General features: G+C 34.0%; 4 protein-coding genes and 1 non-coding gene across 5 annotated transcripts; 4 read left to right on the forward strand and 1 right to left on the reverse strand.

Annotated features, from left to right (window-relative positions):
* The first annotated feature begins 2,324 nt into the window (after window positions 1-2,324).
* Window positions 2,325-3,723, forward strand: LOC106771300 (RNA pseudouridine synthase 1). The gene is made up of 2 exons (XM_022785316.1): window positions 2,325-3,470; window positions 3,592-3,723. Exon 1 carries the CDS (start codon window positions 2,529-2,531, stop codon window positions 3,462-3,464), a length of 936 nt encoding a protein of 311 aa, XP_022641037.1. The 5' UTR covers window positions 2,325-2,528; the 3' UTR covers window positions 3,465-3,470; window positions 3,592-3,723.
* Window positions 3,724-7,069: 3,346 nt separating this feature from the next.
* On the forward strand, window positions 7,070-10,433 carry LOC106772667 (calreticulin). The gene is made up of 14 exons (XM_014659207.2): window positions 7,070-7,237; window positions 7,936-8,043; window positions 8,151-8,343; window positions 8,437-8,695; window positions 8,780-8,836; window positions 8,922-8,969; window positions 9,053-9,139; window positions 9,229-9,286; window positions 9,387-9,454; window positions 9,541-9,636; window positions 9,724-9,771; window positions 9,876-9,905; window positions 9,984-10,076; window positions 10,160-10,433. The coding sequence occupies exons 1-14, from the start codon at window positions 7,132-7,134 to the stop codon at window positions 10,169-10,171; spliced, it is 1,263 nt and encodes a 420-aa protein (XP_014514693.1). The 5' UTR covers window positions 7,070-7,131; the 3' UTR covers window positions 10,172-10,433.
* Window positions 10,434-14,345: 3,912 nt separating this feature from the next.
* On the reverse strand, window positions 14,346-15,292 carry LOC106771231 (universal stress protein A-like protein; the record flags this gene model as incomplete). Its single annotated transcript, XM_014657170.2, is given in 4 exon segments — window positions 14,346-14,553; window positions 14,630-14,742; window positions 14,821-14,927; window positions 15,023-15,292. Coding segments are annotated over 4 exon segments (486 nt in total). The 3' UTR covers window positions 14,346-14,456.
* A 214-nt stretch (window positions 15,293-15,506) lies between these two features.
* Window positions 15,507-16,957, forward strand: LOC106770520. The gene is made up of 4 exons (XM_014656324.2): window positions 15,507-15,975; window positions 16,102-16,169; window positions 16,295-16,520; window positions 16,608-16,957. The coding sequence occupies exons 1-4, from the start codon at window positions 15,897-15,899 to the stop codon at window positions 16,730-16,732; spliced, it is 498 nt and encodes a 165-aa protein (XP_014511810.1). The 5' UTR covers window positions 15,507-15,896; the 3' UTR covers window positions 16,733-16,957.
* Window positions 15,522-15,594, forward strand: TRNAA-AGC. Its single transcript has one exon. It is a non-coding gene; the product is annotated as a tRNA-Ala (tRNA).
* Window positions 16,958-18,644: the final 1,687 nt, after the last annotated feature.

Raw genomic sequence — 18,644 nt, forward strand, 5'->3', positions numbered from 1 at the left:
TTCTAAGAAAGAGATCTTAAGAGCTAGAAGCTAGGTCCTCTCCCTCCAAAGCCTGCTCCAGAGGAACATCCTCTGCCTCTACTCACATCCAAAGGATTGGATGATCATCGCAAGGGGAAAGGCAAGCACATACAACACACACAATGCAAGGGTAAGTTAGGTAGAAAAACATGCAAGATAAGTCCAAATTTAAGCTAACATATACAGAACAGCATGCACACAAGCAATCAAGTAAAATTTTTATCAAATTATACATTAAATGGAATTAACTATCATGTTATACAATCACACACAACATGCAAAGACCATAACACAATACAAACTAAGACCGAATTCATTTTGGTGATACCAATGACCGACCGCGTGATTTGACCATCCGGACTAGTATGAAATGTCGAGTTCCAGGGGTTTGTGCACTTGTTGTGGCCTTACTGCTTTGCAAAGCCATTGCCGAGGGGTTTCACCCGACCACACATAAGTGTAAGCCCTTTACCGAATAATAGGCCTCCACGTAGCACCTATTACCAGGACCTCTTGCTATTCTCACCACATGACTCATCACTCTCTAATTGAGCATGGATGGTCAATAGAATGTCAAAATAAACCCCATCTGGAACTTCGGCCATTCATACAGTCAATCACAAACAACTACAAAGCACCATCATGTAACCTCCCTTGAGGATCATGGAATTACGTCCATTAATCATACTTTTAAATTTGACACACAACTCATGATTTTCAACGTTCATACACTTGTACATGAGCATACATTGTCATTTGAATCTATACAGATCATGTATATAATTCATACATACTCAGACATTACATACTTTCGCAGAAACATCATTTACTAAGACAAATTTCTTTATAGCATTTTATCATCAACACTTAATTTAAAAAGCTTGGAGACCCTCACCAATGGATCCGGAAGGATCAGAAACCCCCAAAACGAACTAAAGAACGTCCAAAACGGACGTCCGGAACCCCTAGAACGTCAAAAACATAAAAAACACTCAATCTGCCGCACAAAATTCGCTCAGTGCACCCTCCTAGTGCGCTGTGCGAATCTGCAGATTCTGCAGGTCCGAATTCTGCAGATTCCCAGCATTTTACCCTTCCAAACTCATTCTTAGGCCTCTAGGTGAATTTCTAACACCTTCAATTCCATCTACATGATGAATTATGCTTGTCTAAAGGGCTACACATTATCCTAACATCAATCTCTATTAGTTATACATTGATCTAGGATCTAATACTTCAATTTTATTTACTTATAGATCCAAATTCTAATTTACCACTTGGAGACTGTTCTGGACCGTTTTAATTCTTCTAACAAATCAAAATTGACATGTTTGCATTGCCTAGACTACCCAATTGCACCTAGGACACCCACAGCCAGAAACCATTACCTCACTTCCTCTATTTTAATTTAAAACACCATAAGCAACTTAACCTTTTATATGGTAACCTGTATAACAGAACTTCATAGCACCCACACACTCAATTACAAAATCATACTTTGTCTATAACAGATTCTCACCATACAATTTGGAATTTCGTGATTCACACATCAAACGACACTTGTTCTAACATATGAGTTCATCCAAAATTTTCAATTCAAATAGAAACAAAGCACCAACACAATCTCACATACACCTTGGTTCACATTTTCCAAAACAAAAAGAAAAATCTTACTCATGCAACTCAATTTATACTAAACAGAGAATGAAACCTTGCTTTCCTTACCTCTTGTGCAACAGTCAAGCCCCAAGGATGGTCAACAATATCTTGTTTTTAGGAGAAAACCTAACCGTACCTATATATCACCAATTGGTGATAGAAATTAGTTTTTTTAGAACATAATTAAGGTTACGATTTGGGGAAAAATACAATGAACTACATGCAACAAGATTGACTACATGATCAAAGTACAAAGATGAATGAAAAAGAGAAAAACACTTACCGGCTAAAGGAAGGAGAAATTGATCGGTCAGATTGGAGCTAACGATATCAAAAATACTTAGATGCTTTCTAATTGATGAACAAAGGGTTCAATTTTGGAAAAAAGATGAGAGAGAATGAAGAGAAATAAGGGAAGGTAAACTGATTTAGAAGAGAAGCACGTTTCAGAGATGTAAATGGAAGTGCTCGGTCAAGTTATGTTTGAGTAATTAAAAGAAAATATATTTTATTTTATATATATTTTCTTTTAACCAGCCACCCGTTCATCAACTAACACATATGCTTCTTCTTTGCCTTGCTTTTTCCTCAGTCCTTACACACACCAGTTTTTATGACATTAAATAAATTATTAAATGGGAAATGAAACTGATTACATTATTTCTTTATTAATTTAATAAAAAGTATTTTGTTGGAGGTGATATGATTTAAATGATAAATAGAAGCTGCAAACCATATTGGACCGAGCCGTATTAAGTGAGCCCGTATAAGTAACTAGTCCAATTTCATGAGAAAAAAAAAAGAAAAAAAAAAAACCGCGCCAGTCCCTACCCTTCCCCCTCGTGCGCATGCTCTCCTTCAACCCCAAACCTTTTGTCTTCTCCGCCGTAGCCATGTCAGGGCCCCCGGAACGGAAAATCCCCACAGCCGCAGAGAATTATCCAGTGCCACTGTCCCCTCCGCTTCCCCCGATCTCAAAGCAAATCGAGCTCAGCAGAGCCATGACCGCTTCTTCAAACTCAAGCATCTTTTCTCTCTCACCCTCCGACATTCTCTACCAGGACGACCACCTCATCGCAGTCAACAAGCACCAAGGAATTTACTGCGAGACCCTCCTCTCCTCCCTCGCTTCCCAATCGCACGAGCTTCACCTCGCTAATCGACTCGACCGTGACACCAGTGGTATATTGCTCTTAACCAAGTCGCACAAGGTGGCCGCAAAACTCGTCAAGGCCTTCACCGAACACAAAGTGAAGAAAACATACATTGCCCTGTGCACCGGTCCTCCTCCCAATTGGGAACAGGTCACCGTCAGATCCGGTCACGGGAGGTCCAAGTTCGGCGCCTGGCGAGTCTACGGTGCTTCCGATGTGGGACGCACACTACCGGGTGGCTCGGCCGTCCGGTCCATGGAGACTTCCTTTGAGGTGTTGTCGGTAAACGGAAATGGCAGCTTTAGGGAGGTCTCTGATTCGTGCGAGGAGGGAAATGTTTTGGTGGTTGAAGAAAAAGCGGTGAAAGAGGATGGTAATGCGAGTGAGATTGTAGTGAGAGCGTATCCTCGGAGTGGAAGAACGCATCAGATTCGCTTGCACTGTCAGTACCTAGGGATTTCTATCGTAGGTGATGTGAAATATGAAGGTGTGTACGGGTGGAAAGGTATAACTCATCATGCACATCACCTTCATGCAGAAACCTTGTCCTTTGAACATCCTGTTACTGGTCTTGACGTTATGCTACGTGCACCTCTCCCTCTGTGGGCTACCCAGGCGTTTCAGCATTAATACCTGGTGTTTCTATTTTTCCATCATATCTTCTAATTGTTTGAGGAAGATATGGGTTGTCGCAACCCAATTCAATCTTTCATGTCAAATACTAATGTAACCAATTATATTTACAATTATGTTGCAGCTTGCGGCTGAGAAATTTCGAGCTTCTTGCCTTGTGATTTCATGTTAACAATTGTATTTTGTTTTCGTTTTGACTGTATATTAACAGCCCTGCCTCTGTTTCTCCAAGGAATGACAATTATGTTTGATGGTATTCTGCTAAGTTCCAGGTTTATTGGCCATTACTTTTGTAATATTCATATGAAATCATTTGAGATGAGGGAGTTTGCCAATGGGGATTTCTAGGTTTTTCAGAAGGCTATGTTTTCATGGTGGAACTCAGTTAATGAATGGAATGATATTCATTTTATTGTCTGTTGACATGGCTCGCACTGTTTTTACTTCCTGACTAACTTCTAGAATTAAGAAAGTGCAAAGATAATTCAATTTTGATTTGTATCTTGAAATTGGGCCACACTGTTTCTTGGCACATAAGGTTCAAGACATGTTTGGGATTGGGTGCTTTTGAATTTGATGATTTCATCTTTCTTATAAAAACATTAGATTTAAGCTGGTTTTATTCATGCAACCTTGCTTGAAATCTTTAATTATTGAACAGACGATGCTTCTTTGTTTAAACTTATAAAATGTTTACTATGGATTAACAGCACTTAGAAGTAAAGGTGATGCCTGTATTAGATTCCAGCAACAGTGCGAACAATTATGAATCAATGAAGTGTTAATACTTTTATTGCAGCTTGTATATAACTTTATAAGCATCAAACAATCTGTATAACAAATATTTTGCAATGAGTTCACGGTTTTATATCTTGTATGGAAATCTGAATATGCTGTACTTGTTCCTTTCTAACGGAGTTTTTCTATTGGATCAGCTGCACTTGTGTCACTTGCGTTGTTTGGTGCTTTTATGTATGCAGAACAGGCATCAAAACAGTGAATGTGATTCATCAACTTTGGTTTTGTTAATGTTTTACCTGTGATAGAGGGTTTTGTCAACTATAAGAAACTGATTGCACTTTGTCTTTTTGGAGCTTATATATGATGGTACACTACCTCACGTGCTGTATCACTTGGTCGATGAGTAGGAGTATAATAAAACCAAGCCAAGATTAACCTAATTCCCTTGTGCACTCCACAATGGAATTCTCTAGAATGTTACAAATAATTGTGGCCAACGAACAAGATAGCAGAAACTATTATTTGCAATAGTTTTTTAGATCTAGAGTAGCTGCAAATCCAAGCATCATGATTTGCCAACCACAATAATAAAATGAATGCCGGCGTCACTAAAATCCAACCATGAATAGGTGAAGTTTCTTATATTAGGCCTCTTTGCGGTTGTCATTATTGCTATTAACTTACTCCAACTGCTCTACACGCATGCTCTTTCCCATTCTACTTCTTCCACCCAAAAAAGTCAGAGAGAAAAGAGTGTCAACGCATTATTTATTATTTATGAAATATTATGAGTTAAATTCATTAAAGAAAATACGTGATCCCTTAAAATTTCATGATTTTCATAAATTTTAAATAAATATATTGTTAACCTTTCTCATCTATAAAAAAAAAAAAAACTTTCTCTCCGATGCCAAACTTTTCTCATGGGTGTGTAAGGTTCAGCCGTGTTATCTTTTCACAGTTTCTTCTTGGCTCCTTTTAACTCTTCAAAACTACAGACACCGACACTGTCAAAACACGAAAGGTCTAATAAAAACGGGTCACTGTTGTTTTTGAAAGATAACTTTTGCCCAGAGAAATGGGAAACATGTCAGATGTATGATATAAATTTATGAAATGTCGAAATCTAAATTAATAAAAGTATATTAAGTGAAACGAGTTTTAATTTGATTCAAAATAATAAATATTTATTACAAAATGTTATATAATCTACGCATGAATTATTTATTATTTTACTTGTATACGTTATTGTTTTAGTCGTGATTTTAATATAAAAAAGTAATTTAAGTATGTATGCAGATTCATGTATAACTCGTTCGATTTTTTTATTTTTTATTTTTTTTTAATCTTTTGCGGCTTCTCAATAAGTATAAACGGTAGTTAAACTTAATGAAATTTAAGAGCATGTATTAAAAAAAATTTACTAAAATTTATAAATACATGTTTGAAATAAATAAAAAAGTAGATGATATATATTTATTGTGTTATTAATGTTTTAATTGTCAAACTATAACATCTAAATATCTTTTATATTTATTTCTAAATAATTTGGATTAACGGTTAGATTGAAGATTTGAACTTTAATATAGCCTATAGACTTTAAACAACGCACCAAATCTTAGACTATTCACCTTCGTCTTATATTCTGAAACTTTTTTACGTTCACTTAAAACTGAGTATTTAACCACAAAATCCTAATGACCACAGGAATGTCACAAAAATTCAAATAGGTACAAATATAGAAATACCATTAAAATTTAATTTTAATTGATTTAAAAATAAAATTTGAAATTAAAACTTATTTACTTTTGGAATTTGATAATTTGTTTAAAAAATTGTTAATTCATACATATAATGAAGAGATTCACAAATGTAAAAGTTTAAATAATTAATAACCATTGATTAAAACTCGGTCTTTTCTCCTGTTTGCAGTAACATAAGGAAATTAAATATATCTTTTAAAATACGCGTTAAGTTTCAGAATGCGTTAAAATACTTAAGCTATGATTTGTAAATACAAACAATGGTGTAATTTATTAAACGAGTAAGAAATAAAAAAGTTAAGAAGAAATTATAAAAAATTTCTTTTATTTTAAAAGAAAAAATACATCAATTTTCTTTATATAAATAGAAGATAATGGGTGGTTTGATTATTTGTCTTGTACTTAACTAGACTATAATTTATGTATAAATACGAGAAAATTTAAATTATTAACTAATAATTATTTTAAAATAATTCAGAATACTTCTCTTTGTCTAATAACTTTTTTTTAAGGACATTTAATAATTCTTTAAAATATTACTAATTTTACGATGAGAGAAGTCAATCAAAACCAAATCACATAAAATTAACATGGTTTTGATTTGTTCCAAATTTTATATTAAAATTAAAATCAAACTATATTTAACTTTTATGTTATTAAGACAAGTATTTAATAAAAAAAAAAATGAAATGAAAACAACACTCTTAACATATAAACAATATATTAGAGAATATTTCTGACATTTTTATGTAAATAATAATCAGTTGTCTGAAAAATTCAAAATATAAAAGGAAATGAAATGGTATCACACGTGTGGTTGATTGTTTGGCTTCAGGTGCCAAATCCTCATTAAGACAAAACCTTATGGTAGTAACGTAAAATGCATACACGGATCCACTTAACGACTCGGTAGAGTCTGTATTTACCAATCGTATCGTGCCACACTACATCTATGACAATAATATCTGACGTGTCATGATTCAATTTGTTGTAGTATGCCAACTGTCATCCACGTAGGACTTAGCCACGTCAATTTCCAAATTTGCCCACTGCACTGAAAACCCGAAGCATAGTAGTGGCTATATAGAACAGGTAGCTCACTCCCACACTATTCGAAGAAGCTTTTACATTCTTTCTACATCCCTAGCTCTGTTCCGTCGATGGCGATGGCGTTTAGGGTGCGAAACCCTGACCTCCGCTCTCTCATTCTTCTGTCTCTCTTGACTATCACCTCTGCCAAGGTATTCTTCGAGGAGCGCTTCGAAGGTATACAATTTAATTCCTTCTATTCCTTTTCTCTCTCGCCAGATCGCGTCCCCTGTATTTTCGTGTTTTCATTCTGCATTGTTTTGTGTTGAATTTGGAGTTTCTTGTTTGGGATCAAGGTTTTCTTTTCGCGTCTGAGCCTCGATCTGAAAGCTTTTCACGGTTCGATTTGTGTTGGAAGTTGTTCGTCGAGGTCTACCTTGGAATGCCATAGTTTGGAGTAGATCTGTTAGCATGTATGCCGCTTTGCTAGTTGTTCTGAATAACCGTATTATGGTGATGTCGGTTTGAAAAGAGGATTAAGCATTAGCCTCGACGCCGGTTCTCAAAATAGAATGGATAAACGAAGAGCGATTGTGACCTAACATTTTAGGTTAATTTGAGATTTGACCTTGGATTACTGTGCAGACAACAGTTACTGACCCCCATCATGTTTGAATAAGTGATGGTAGTTTTGTCCTTTGTAGTTTGGTTAATTGATATTAGTTATGTCCTTTATAAATTGCTAGCATTTGCTTCATATATCTGATGGCACATTGTCTGTAAGATTACTGTAAGCGTATCTTTTTCTTTCTTTTTAAAATTTTGTCTGTGCACCTGTAACGGTAGTACTTTTCCGTTGTTCATTTGTATCTTTTTATAATCTTAAATCGCTATCTTCCAGTTTTCTAATATGCATGTGTTTTGTGTGATGCCAGACGGATGGGAAAATCGGTGGGTTAAATCAGATTGGAAAAAAGATGAGAACCTGGCCGGGGAGTGGAACCACACTTCTGGTCAATGGAATGGAGACGCCAATGACAAAGGTGAACTAAATTACTATGTTGAACAGTCATGTATTATTGCTGCTCATGTTTACTTTTGGCTAAAATTGATAATGAGGTTGTTTGGTTGAATGGTGATATGTATTCAGGTATTCAAACCAGTGAAGATTACAGATTCTACGCCATTTCTGCTGAGTACCCTGAATTCAGCAATAAGGATAAGACACTAGTATTCCAATTTTCTGTCAAGCATGAACAGAAGCTCGACTGTGGTGGTGGCTACATGAAGTTGCTTAGTGGGAATGTTGATCAGAAGAAATTTGGTGGCGATACTCCTTACAGGTGATTCATATATCGCCATATGTTTTGTTACTCGTTCTTGATTGATGCTTTTGATATGGTAGCTGACCTTTTGACGTTTATATTCTGTTGCAGTATCATGTTTGGACCAGATATTTGTGGTTACAGTACCAAGAAAGTGCATGCTATTTTGACCTACAACAACACAAACCACTTGATCAAGAAGGATGTCCCTTGTGAGACTGACCAACTAACTCATGTTTATACATTTATCCTCCGTCCAGATGCAACCTATAGCATCCTGATTGATAATGTGGAGAAGCAAACTGGTAGTCTCTACTCTGATTGGGATCTTCTCCCTCCAAAGAAAATCAAGGATCCTGAAGCCAAAAAGGTACTTTTCTTACCGGTGTTAATTTAACTGGGATACTTATTTTGGTTGAGCTATTGATAAATTCTAATCATGATATGCTCACAGCCAGAAGATTGGGATGACAAAGAATACATTAGCGATCCCGAGGATAAGAAACCAGAGGTAATGCCTTTTCCAAAAGGCCTCTCATCTCACCTCGTATGAACTTTATGTGTTATATACTGACTTCTATATCTTGCATTTATAGGGATATGATGACATCCCTAAAGAGATCCCAGATGCCGAAGCCAAGAAGGTACTTTTTACTTTGTTTCCTTTTTGCTCTATATATATCTCATACTGTGCTTTAATTACTGATTATAATATTTGATGTTGTAGCCCGAAGATTGGGATGATGAGGAAGATGGTGAGTGGACAGCTCCAACCATTCCCAACCCTGAGTACAAGGGCCCGTGGAAGCCAAAGGTTTGTGGAAGCATTCTTGTAATACATGAAATATGACATATTGCATCATGTTTGATAATGAGTTTTCTAACTTCACATCCTTTCTGCAGAAAATTAAGAACCCCAACTACAAAGGAAAGTGGAAGGCACCAATTATTGACAACCCAGGTTAGAAAGCAATAGTTCATCATTGTACACAGTAGTAATATTTTTATATTAATTTGCAATATAGGATCAATATATTCATTACTTGAAAAACATGTACCAGATTTCAAGGACGACCCCGACCTCTATGTTTACCCCAACTTGAAGTACGTGGGCATTGAATTGTGGCAGGTAACTTTTCACTTTAATTTAACGTCACCATTTTAGCCGATTGTTTTCCATTTGAACTCTTACTAGCAGGCAATTTTATCTTACAGGTGAAATCTGGCACTTTGTTTGACAATGTCTTGATTACCGATGATGCTGAATATGCTAAGCAACTGGCTGAAGAAACATGGGGCAAGCACAAGGATGTAAGCGCTTTCTATTGTCTAATCTTTTGGCCTAAATTACACTGTTAGATGATATGATCTCCTTAATGGAATTGTTTTCTTTTGCAGGCTGAGAAGGCAGCATTTGAAGAGGCCGAGAAGAAGAAGGAAGAGGAGGTAAAAATTGATACTGAAAAACATATTTGGAAAAATTTGGTGTTTATAAAATTATCTTGAAGAAAGAAACTTTTCTTACTCCAATATTTTGATGTCTTGTACAGGAAGCAAAGGATGATCCAGTTGACTCTGATGTAAGTAGAACTATTGTCTTTTAAAAATTTTGTTCATCAGTTGCAGTGATTCTGACGAAGTTAATGTTTTCTGTGTAGGCTGAGGATGAAGATGAAGAAGCTGATGATGCTGGCAATGACTCCGATGGTGAATCAAAGACGGAAGCTGGAGAAGACAAGGAAGATGGTCATGTAGGTTTTTCATCTACTCAATATCTCTCACTTTAATCAAAGCTTAGGAGCATTGTGTTCAATATTTTGTCTTTGGTTTGCAGGATGAGCTCTAGGCAGTTTGCAAAACGGATGAGGATTTTAGCGGAAAGTCATATCGTTTTCAGACGTAGTGTTTTTTTGTTTTGTTTTTTCTAGATAAGCAAACTGGAAAACTGCTAGTAAGAGCTGGAAGCTTATGTTTCAATCACATTTGACTATTTCACTGATTAGAACAGACAAAAGGTCTCTTGTTTCGATTTTCCAATTACGTTTGGAGTCTAAATAGCAATTTCTTTTTGTAAATCGATTTGATAAAGTTTAATATGGTGCATCGCATGATCTTTCTAAAATCTTATATATTTTTTTTTTATAAAAACCGATAAACTAATCCACTAATTGCCGCGGTCTTCCAATTGGTAAGATTTGCTTAATCTATACCTCCTCGTGAGAGTATGTTAAAGAAATGGTAACGGAATTTGTGGAATGAGAAGCTAAATAGTACAAATATTAATAGGAGAAAAACCGTACTGGCCTGCCCTTGTGGCTGAGTTTTTGAGCTAGTGCTTCAGCCATCGATTATTATTGCTGTCTGTTAAGTTTGAAACGATTGGAAAAGTCGAGAGTGGTCGGTACTCAGATTGAAGAGCTGAAGTTTAAGATGGATTGATACATATAGAAAGTTAAGATGGGTCAACTTAAATAAAAGATGGAATTATATATATTTAGAATATTAGTATTTTTTTCTCATTTAAAAGAGGTTTTTGTTCTTTTTTTAATGAAAGATTTTCTTAATTTCACAGACTTTTTTAACCCCGTGAATGATCCAAATTGAGATCTCTACTTGTCATAAGTATTTAATTGACCACGATGTCAGCAAAGCAGAATTAGCATTACGATAACATGGAAGAACTCAGCAATTTTTAGTGTAGAGTACATGTCGCGTGATATTTGCCTTGATCACAAAAATGGGGAACAAGAAATATTTTTAAATCAGGGAAATGACGTTAATGATTTAAATCAAACAAAATAAGCTGGGATTCACCAATAATATATGTCTTAAGCATGTCTTAATGACTTGAAGAACAGCCTTGGCGTAATGAATTTTAATTACTGATTTTGCCCTACTAAAGGTCGTAATCATTCAAGAACTAGTACCTATATCCACAGGCTTTTTTTAATAAATTTGAAACAAATTTATTTGATATTAATTTTTTAATATTTTATTTTATCAGGCAATGTAAAAAAAATAATTTATTATGTTATTAATAAATTATTTGCTAATTTTTGTTATTCTTTTACAAATTATCTTTAAATAAGTGAAAACACGTGTATGTTACACATATGATCAATTTTTTATGATAATAAAAAATAATAAAATTTATTATTATAATAATAAAATTAAATTACATAATATTTATAATTTTATCGTTAAAAGTTTTTATTTACTTTGTAGGTAGTTTCATAATAAAAAACATTAAAAAAACAGTCAAATAAAAAAGTTTAAATAATTAAAATTAATTGAATATTTTATTAATATTTGGTAACAAGTTAACAAATAAAGAAAATAAATTTTAAAATATAGTATTACAATTTAAATCATTAACGTTTACAAAAATAAGTTTCAATTATTAATTATAATATAGTAATTCAACATGTAAATGTAATTATTTTATTTTATTTAATTAAAAATATTAATTAACTAGTTAAAAACTTAAAAAATATTTAAATGATTAAATATGATTTATATATTTATTTATAAGTATACATACCGTTGACCCATTTTTTTTTACACCATGATCAATTTAATTTATTTTTTTAAACCAAGGATGAGTTAGACCAAAACACATTAAATTAGTTTATTTTATCACTCTGATTTAATAAAAAATTTTGCTACATTACTCTTAATATTTTATTCACTAATGAATTTGAAAAAAAAGGATTGAATGAATTTGAAAGGATTTGAGGGTAAATGTTTTGTTATTGTGGATTTAGAGGTAGGTGAGAATGAATTTTGAAGTTTATGAGAATTATGATAAGATTTGATTGATGTGACAAATTAAAAAAATTTACTTCGAAATCCATTCTCACTTATTTCTAAATCCACTCAAATAAAAAGAAAAATTATTTTCAAATTCTCTTAAATCCATTCAATCACTTTTTCCAAATTCATAAAAGGGAACGAGACATAAAAACTTAAAAGCATTGAATACAATAAACTTTGTGTTTGAAGGTTAAGTTGAAATTTGATTCTAACACTAAAGCATTGAATTGTGTTTCAAGGTTAAGTTGAAATTTGTAAATTACTACTTCCTAATTGAGGCATGGACGGTATGATAAAGTTATATTGATGATGAATGATGTATCTTACTTCTTTATCTTGTAAGACAATCTCCAATGAGAAAGGAGACTTATACTTAATGAAGTCGGAGACGGACCCCAACTTCAATATCCTTTGAAATTAAGTTCCAGAAAATCATTTCAAGGTTCTATGGTTGAAAATCATTCAAGGAATAAACTGGTTTCTGCAAATTCATCTCTATATCTATTCTAAATGTCTTGAATACAAAAGTAAACTTAAAATAATACATTAAACAAAGAAATAAACTGAAGAAATGAAGTCAAACAGAGAACACAACATAGATGAACACAAAAGCTGAAAACAAAATATATAAGGTGTTAGAGACGAAAATTAAAGGTTTCGAAATCCTAATTTGTTGTTGCCAAAATTCAAGATCCCTAATCATGATTGAGATATAGATAAATTAAAACAAAATCCTTATCATCGAAGATGACATCGTAAATCGCAAAGCAAAATAAACATAACTTTCACCAAAATAAATGTTGTATAGAACATTCAGCAATGCCTCAAAAACATTCCAAAACACATATGGCAAAAAATGAAAAAAAAAAAAAGATTTTGTATTCTTGAAGGACTACGATTTCAGTATTTTTGCAGAGAACCTTCAATGCAATCGTGAAAGGCCAATGTAAAGAACAAAAACACAAAAATTCCAAAAGAGCCACGTGTTCGTGTTGACTGTTTGTATTGCGACAACCGAGACATATCAATTTTCCTTTTATTATTTCAAACTCAATTGACCCTCCCCCCATTTCATTTTCAGTCATTTAGCCTCTGTTCTTATGAATGGATTTGGGGGAGATGATTTGAGTGGATTTGAAGGTAATTTTGTTGTTTTTTTGAGTAGATTTGTGGGTAATTGAGAGTGGATTTGAGGGTAAAGTTTGTGAGAATTAGTGTAGGATTTGATTGATGTGATAGAATTAAAAAATTTGTTAAATTGATAGAAATGAAAGATTACCAAAATGTCCCTAGTTATTTTAGTAATATAAAATGTTTTTTTAAATGTTATATTTAAATTTATAATTGTTAATAAAGAAAGAAAATTAATTTATAATAAGTGAAATTAATTTTTAAAATATTAAAAAAATATTTTTAAGTAAAAACATCAAAGCCTGGAACACGATACGCACTCCATGTATCCGGATACGCTTCTTTTCCATTTTCTGAACAAAACTGTATCTGGATACGCTTCTTTTCCATTTTCTGAACAAAACTGTATCCGGATACAGCAACAGTGTATCCGGATACCTGCACCACATTCACGCCATCTTCATCATCAAGCTTCGTCTTCTTCTTCTGCTGGCGTCATCGGCCTCCTCCTTCGTCTTCATCATCGCATGGCAATGCAGAATCACATGGCAATGCAAAAGAACAGTTCTCTCGTGAAACAACAGAGGGTAGATGAGTCTTTTCCGATTAAATCATCGCAAATCCTCTCGTTTTTGCGAGATGGTGAGACAATGCATATAAGTCACAATCGTCGCAAATCCGTCCGTGTATAATCCGTTCAAAGGAACGCAAAATTTGAAAGTTTCCTCGCTCGCAAATTGGTGTGCACAGTAAAATCAGTGCAAAGGAACAAAGCGTTAAGTTTTTCTCAAATAAAAATTAAACTTAATTATCATTTATTTCTTTTAATACAGTAATTACAATTTTATTTAAATATTTACACCAAACCAATCTTTTTCTATCATGAACCGTAAATTAACTAGGTGAGGAAGAGGATTACTTAAGAGTAATTAAGTATCCTAAGCTGCACAAACTAATTAAAGTTGTAAGGAAATAAAAATCAAGGAAAAGAAAAAGAAAAGCTACGTAACTTTAATTTATTTTTATATGTTAAATGATTTAATTTTCTAAAAAAATATTAAAAAACTAATTAAAAATTAAGCAAAATGCAAAAGGTTAAAGTTTAATATATATCTGGCATTGGAGGAACAAAAAACAAAAACACAGGGAACTCAAATAACTTATTTACAGAAGATTAAAAATATGATTTATTGGTTTCCGATAGCTGGTTTTGGCTTTTTGACAATCAAAACTGGGCACTTGGCGTTCTGTGCACAGTGATTACTAACACTTCCAAGGAAAGCCCTGCAATCATTCAAAATCAACTAAATCTACAATTCATCACATATAAACAACTAATCAAACCCTTCATTTTTCTTACCTCTTGATCAGACCATAGCCATGGCTTCCCATCACCAACACATCAGCACCCAACTTTTGAACCATTTCACAAATCACGTCCCTCGGATCGCCATTCTCTACTCTCGTCTCCACCTTAATTAACCACATCACCCCGTTCATAACAATCACAAAATTCATCAATCAAAATAAATCATACTAACATCTAATTACTTTTTCAATATTGTTACACAGTTTCATCGCTTTTTCCAACACCACATCCGCCACCTCCTGCCCGTACCTCTCCATGGCTGCCGTTACGTCGGAGGAAAACAGATATCCTAGGAATTAACACACACCACACATAATTAATCACAAACCCAAGCTTGGTGTTTTTGTTATGTATATAATGGATTGATCATATACATACATATACCTGTCCCATCAAAGGTAGAATAAACGACGCGAGGGGGTTTCACGTACAGAAGAATAAGGGTGTCCTTGGAATTTTGTAAAACAAGGTTTTTGAGGCACCATGAGAGGGCGTGCAAGCTCTCCTCGCCTTCATCCACGGCCACCAGGATCCGCCGTTGTTCTTGTGCCATGTCAGCCGTTGATCCTAAAAGCTTTCAGATAACAAGGTTAAAGAAAGGATAAGTGCAAACTGGTAATAAGAGGGTGTGTGACATATGAGTCTATTTATATCCTTTTGCCACGTCTTCTTATTCAAAGGTGATGTTCATCATAAAAAGATGTAATGGTCTTTTACTGAATCTGTTGGCGGTTCTAGGTTTGGGTTTCTGGTATTCCAACACAGTGGGCCTTAATGGTCTTCTCTCTTTCTAAACAAGCCCACTGAATTCTAAATCTCAATAAAACAATTACTATTTCACTATTTCAATTTTAGTTATGAAGTTTCTAAAGTTTCATATCATGGGGATGTAGCTCAGATGGTAGAGCGCTCGCTTAGCATGCGAGAGGTACGGGGATCGATACCCCGCATCTCCATTTTTCATTTTTTTTTACGGATGTTATGGCAAATGTGTTCAAAAAGCTTGAAAAGTTAGATGGTACTGATAGTCAAATGCATTACCTTCACTTTGTATATATGAGTCAATTTGTCTCAACCTACTACCGTATAAACTGGTGCTATTTGTTAACCAAACCACTGATTCATACTTTCTGCTTTTCCATTATTAGATATCTGTGTGGTGGCCTACTATAAGTTCCCACTTTTGTTCAACTTGCCTTCATCATAAAAGGACTAAAGGTTGAGTATTCAGTACCAGCTTCATCACACTACTATAGTTATGGCACTTGCACTCAACCCAAAACAAAATTTCATCATCCTTTTCATTCTTGTAATTTCAATGTTTTACTTATCCTCAGGTTATCATCATACCATCTCTATGCCTTCAACCACTTTCTTTCCTTGCTAACTATTCATTCTATGCTCTACGGATCCTGATGTGTACAATTTTAATGGCATTTGTTTGTGTCTGAAAAAATGAACAGAGGCTGCCGAGGGTGAGCTGCAAGGACAAAGCGTGCTAAAGGCCTTGTCTTGCTTCAACAATAAACATGTGAGTGACAAATATTTAATGGCATTTGTTGGAACATGAATGAAAGATTGTTTATTATTTTGCACTATACTCTCTCTCACATGTTCTGTTACCATTTCTTTTGGCTGTTTTTGAATCTTTCTCAGATATATGTTGGGTGTGATGAAGCATTCAGATTAAACCCATCTGGGAATATTAATGTACCACTTGAGGCCACTGATTTTTTCTGCAGTGGACCATGCCTAACAGAAGCACAGCTAGTGCTTAATTGCATAGATGATATACTGTCTAATTTCTTATTCTACAACAAAGCCACTGTACAACAAATGAGATATGCACTGAATGCTGGCTGCAGCTTCTCAAGACAAAGAGGTTTTCCAGTTTCCACTTACTTAAAATATCAGCTTCAACTTTCTTTACTATTTTCGTTTTCCTTAACAAAATGTATGCTTGGTGCAGGTAACTTCAATTTGGCAGAGTACATAGATGGAGAGACAAGTAATGCTCCTAAATCAACAATCCTGAGTAAATTCTATGTTTTCATTCTAGCAGCAGCTATAGCAGGAGCAGTTTATTTAATTTGAAAACAGGTAGTACAGCAAGAAGCAGATACTAATGGACATCATTAACGTTTTAACAGGATGCTGAAAGCTTCCTACTTTCTTGTAACAACGTGAATGGCTGTTGTCTTATTCTATACCATATTGTATTGTACAATCTGAATTAAGGTTTCATTTTAAATAATTAATTTTACAATGATTTAAGATTATACTTGAATGTTTTATTGTAAATGCAAGTTAAGTAAAAATTCAAAATAACAATTGTTTCTAGTAATTATTTTTAGACTATACGACATGCATATAATATAGTCTAGACGCCATCATTTAGAATAAAGGAAAGCAGTCAAGAGTAAATTAATGTATAAAGGATTACAGTCATCCTTGAAATAGTGTTGAGAATTTAAAGCTTAGAGTTCTAGAAAGTATCTCAAAATAAATTGAACAAAAGTGTTTCAATAGAACATAAAGAACTAAGAAGGCCCTATGGAATCTATGCAGCATCCTCGTTCTCCTCCAACACATGCTCCAGGGAGGTCTCTCCTTCCTCTGCTCACATCCAAAATGAATGATCATCGCAACAGGGCAGCACACACAACATGGCACAACACAATAGACAAACAATTGCAAGGGTGAGCTAATTGTATATATAAAACATGCAACATAACAAGCAGATAAAACACACATCCTATACATGTTATATTCTAGACTTGACTCGTCCGGACTTAGAATGAAAGTCGAGCTATGGCGGGTCTTGCACCCGTGGTGACTTATGAAGCTTGGGTTCCCCACCCTGTCACACTCACGAGGTTAGCCTGTTCCGCGCCTTGAGGCATACTGGGAACCCCAAGACTAAGACCCCCTGCTACTCCTCACCACATGGTTCAATCTCTCTAGATGAGCTTGATTGACCATTGAAGCGTCAAGATGACCCCCAAGACTGAGCTTCCCATACTTTCATTCTAAACACTAAGAATCTCACCGAGAGATTCTACATATATGGAACTTAGTTTACCACTTGGATCGTACTTTCATCACTTTGTAATCATATACTTTTTGCCACAATCAACATATACTTAATCTCAACAATATACATCTTTCAACCAATCACAAGATTTATAACATAAATCTTATTACCTTTCATATGCATCATCATCATAATATTTATCCACCAATCTTAAGTTCTAAAATTCAAAGTAATTATTTAATCAAAAGAATAAGTTAACCAAACCTTAGTAGACTTCAACCCTAAAGTGTAACATTATTCATAAAAAAAAAAAACCCAAGAAGGCAATACAATTGCTCCTCTTCTATTCCACTACCTATGCAACTTTTCACGTAAAACTCCTTTAAACAAAAGATATACCCTTCTCAATCTACCATTGATGGGACCTATAAGTAGTAATACAAATCTCTACACTTTTGAAAATATCAAACCACAAAAATATTAGAACTTCTCCCTTGCACCTTCACTTTTAATTTCCTTAAAATCAAATGACCCCATCCTATTAAAATATTCAAAATTCCAATCCAAATAAAAAGTTTCTCTCCTGGATGTAACCTTCCCTATATAAAATAATAGATAAAAAAAAACTAAAACATGTTTACATTAAATCCACAGTCATTCCTTTATTTAATTATATATTTTTTTTAATTTAAAAACTCACCAACTCTGTAACCAAACTTTACTTAAAATAAAACTTTATTTTCTTTTCTATACTATATTATATTAATAAAAATTAAAATCACACACAATCTGTGACATCCCAAAATATAGCATACACTTATATAATTTAAGACGTCAGCATAAATGATAATAGAAAGCAGTCAAGAGTGTTTAATTAGTTAAATTAGGATTACAGTAATCCAAGAAATTTAGAGGAAATTAAAACGTGGAAATTCTTAGTATCTCAAAATACAGAAGATTTAAGAGGGCATA

Source organism: Vigna radiata, chromosome 8, assembly GCF_000741045.1.
Source record: "Vigna radiata var. radiata cultivar VC1973A chromosome 8, Vradiata_ver6, whole genome shotgun sequence".
Lineage (NCBI taxonomy): Eukaryota > Viridiplantae > Streptophyta > Magnoliopsida > Fabales > Fabaceae > Vigna > Vigna radiata.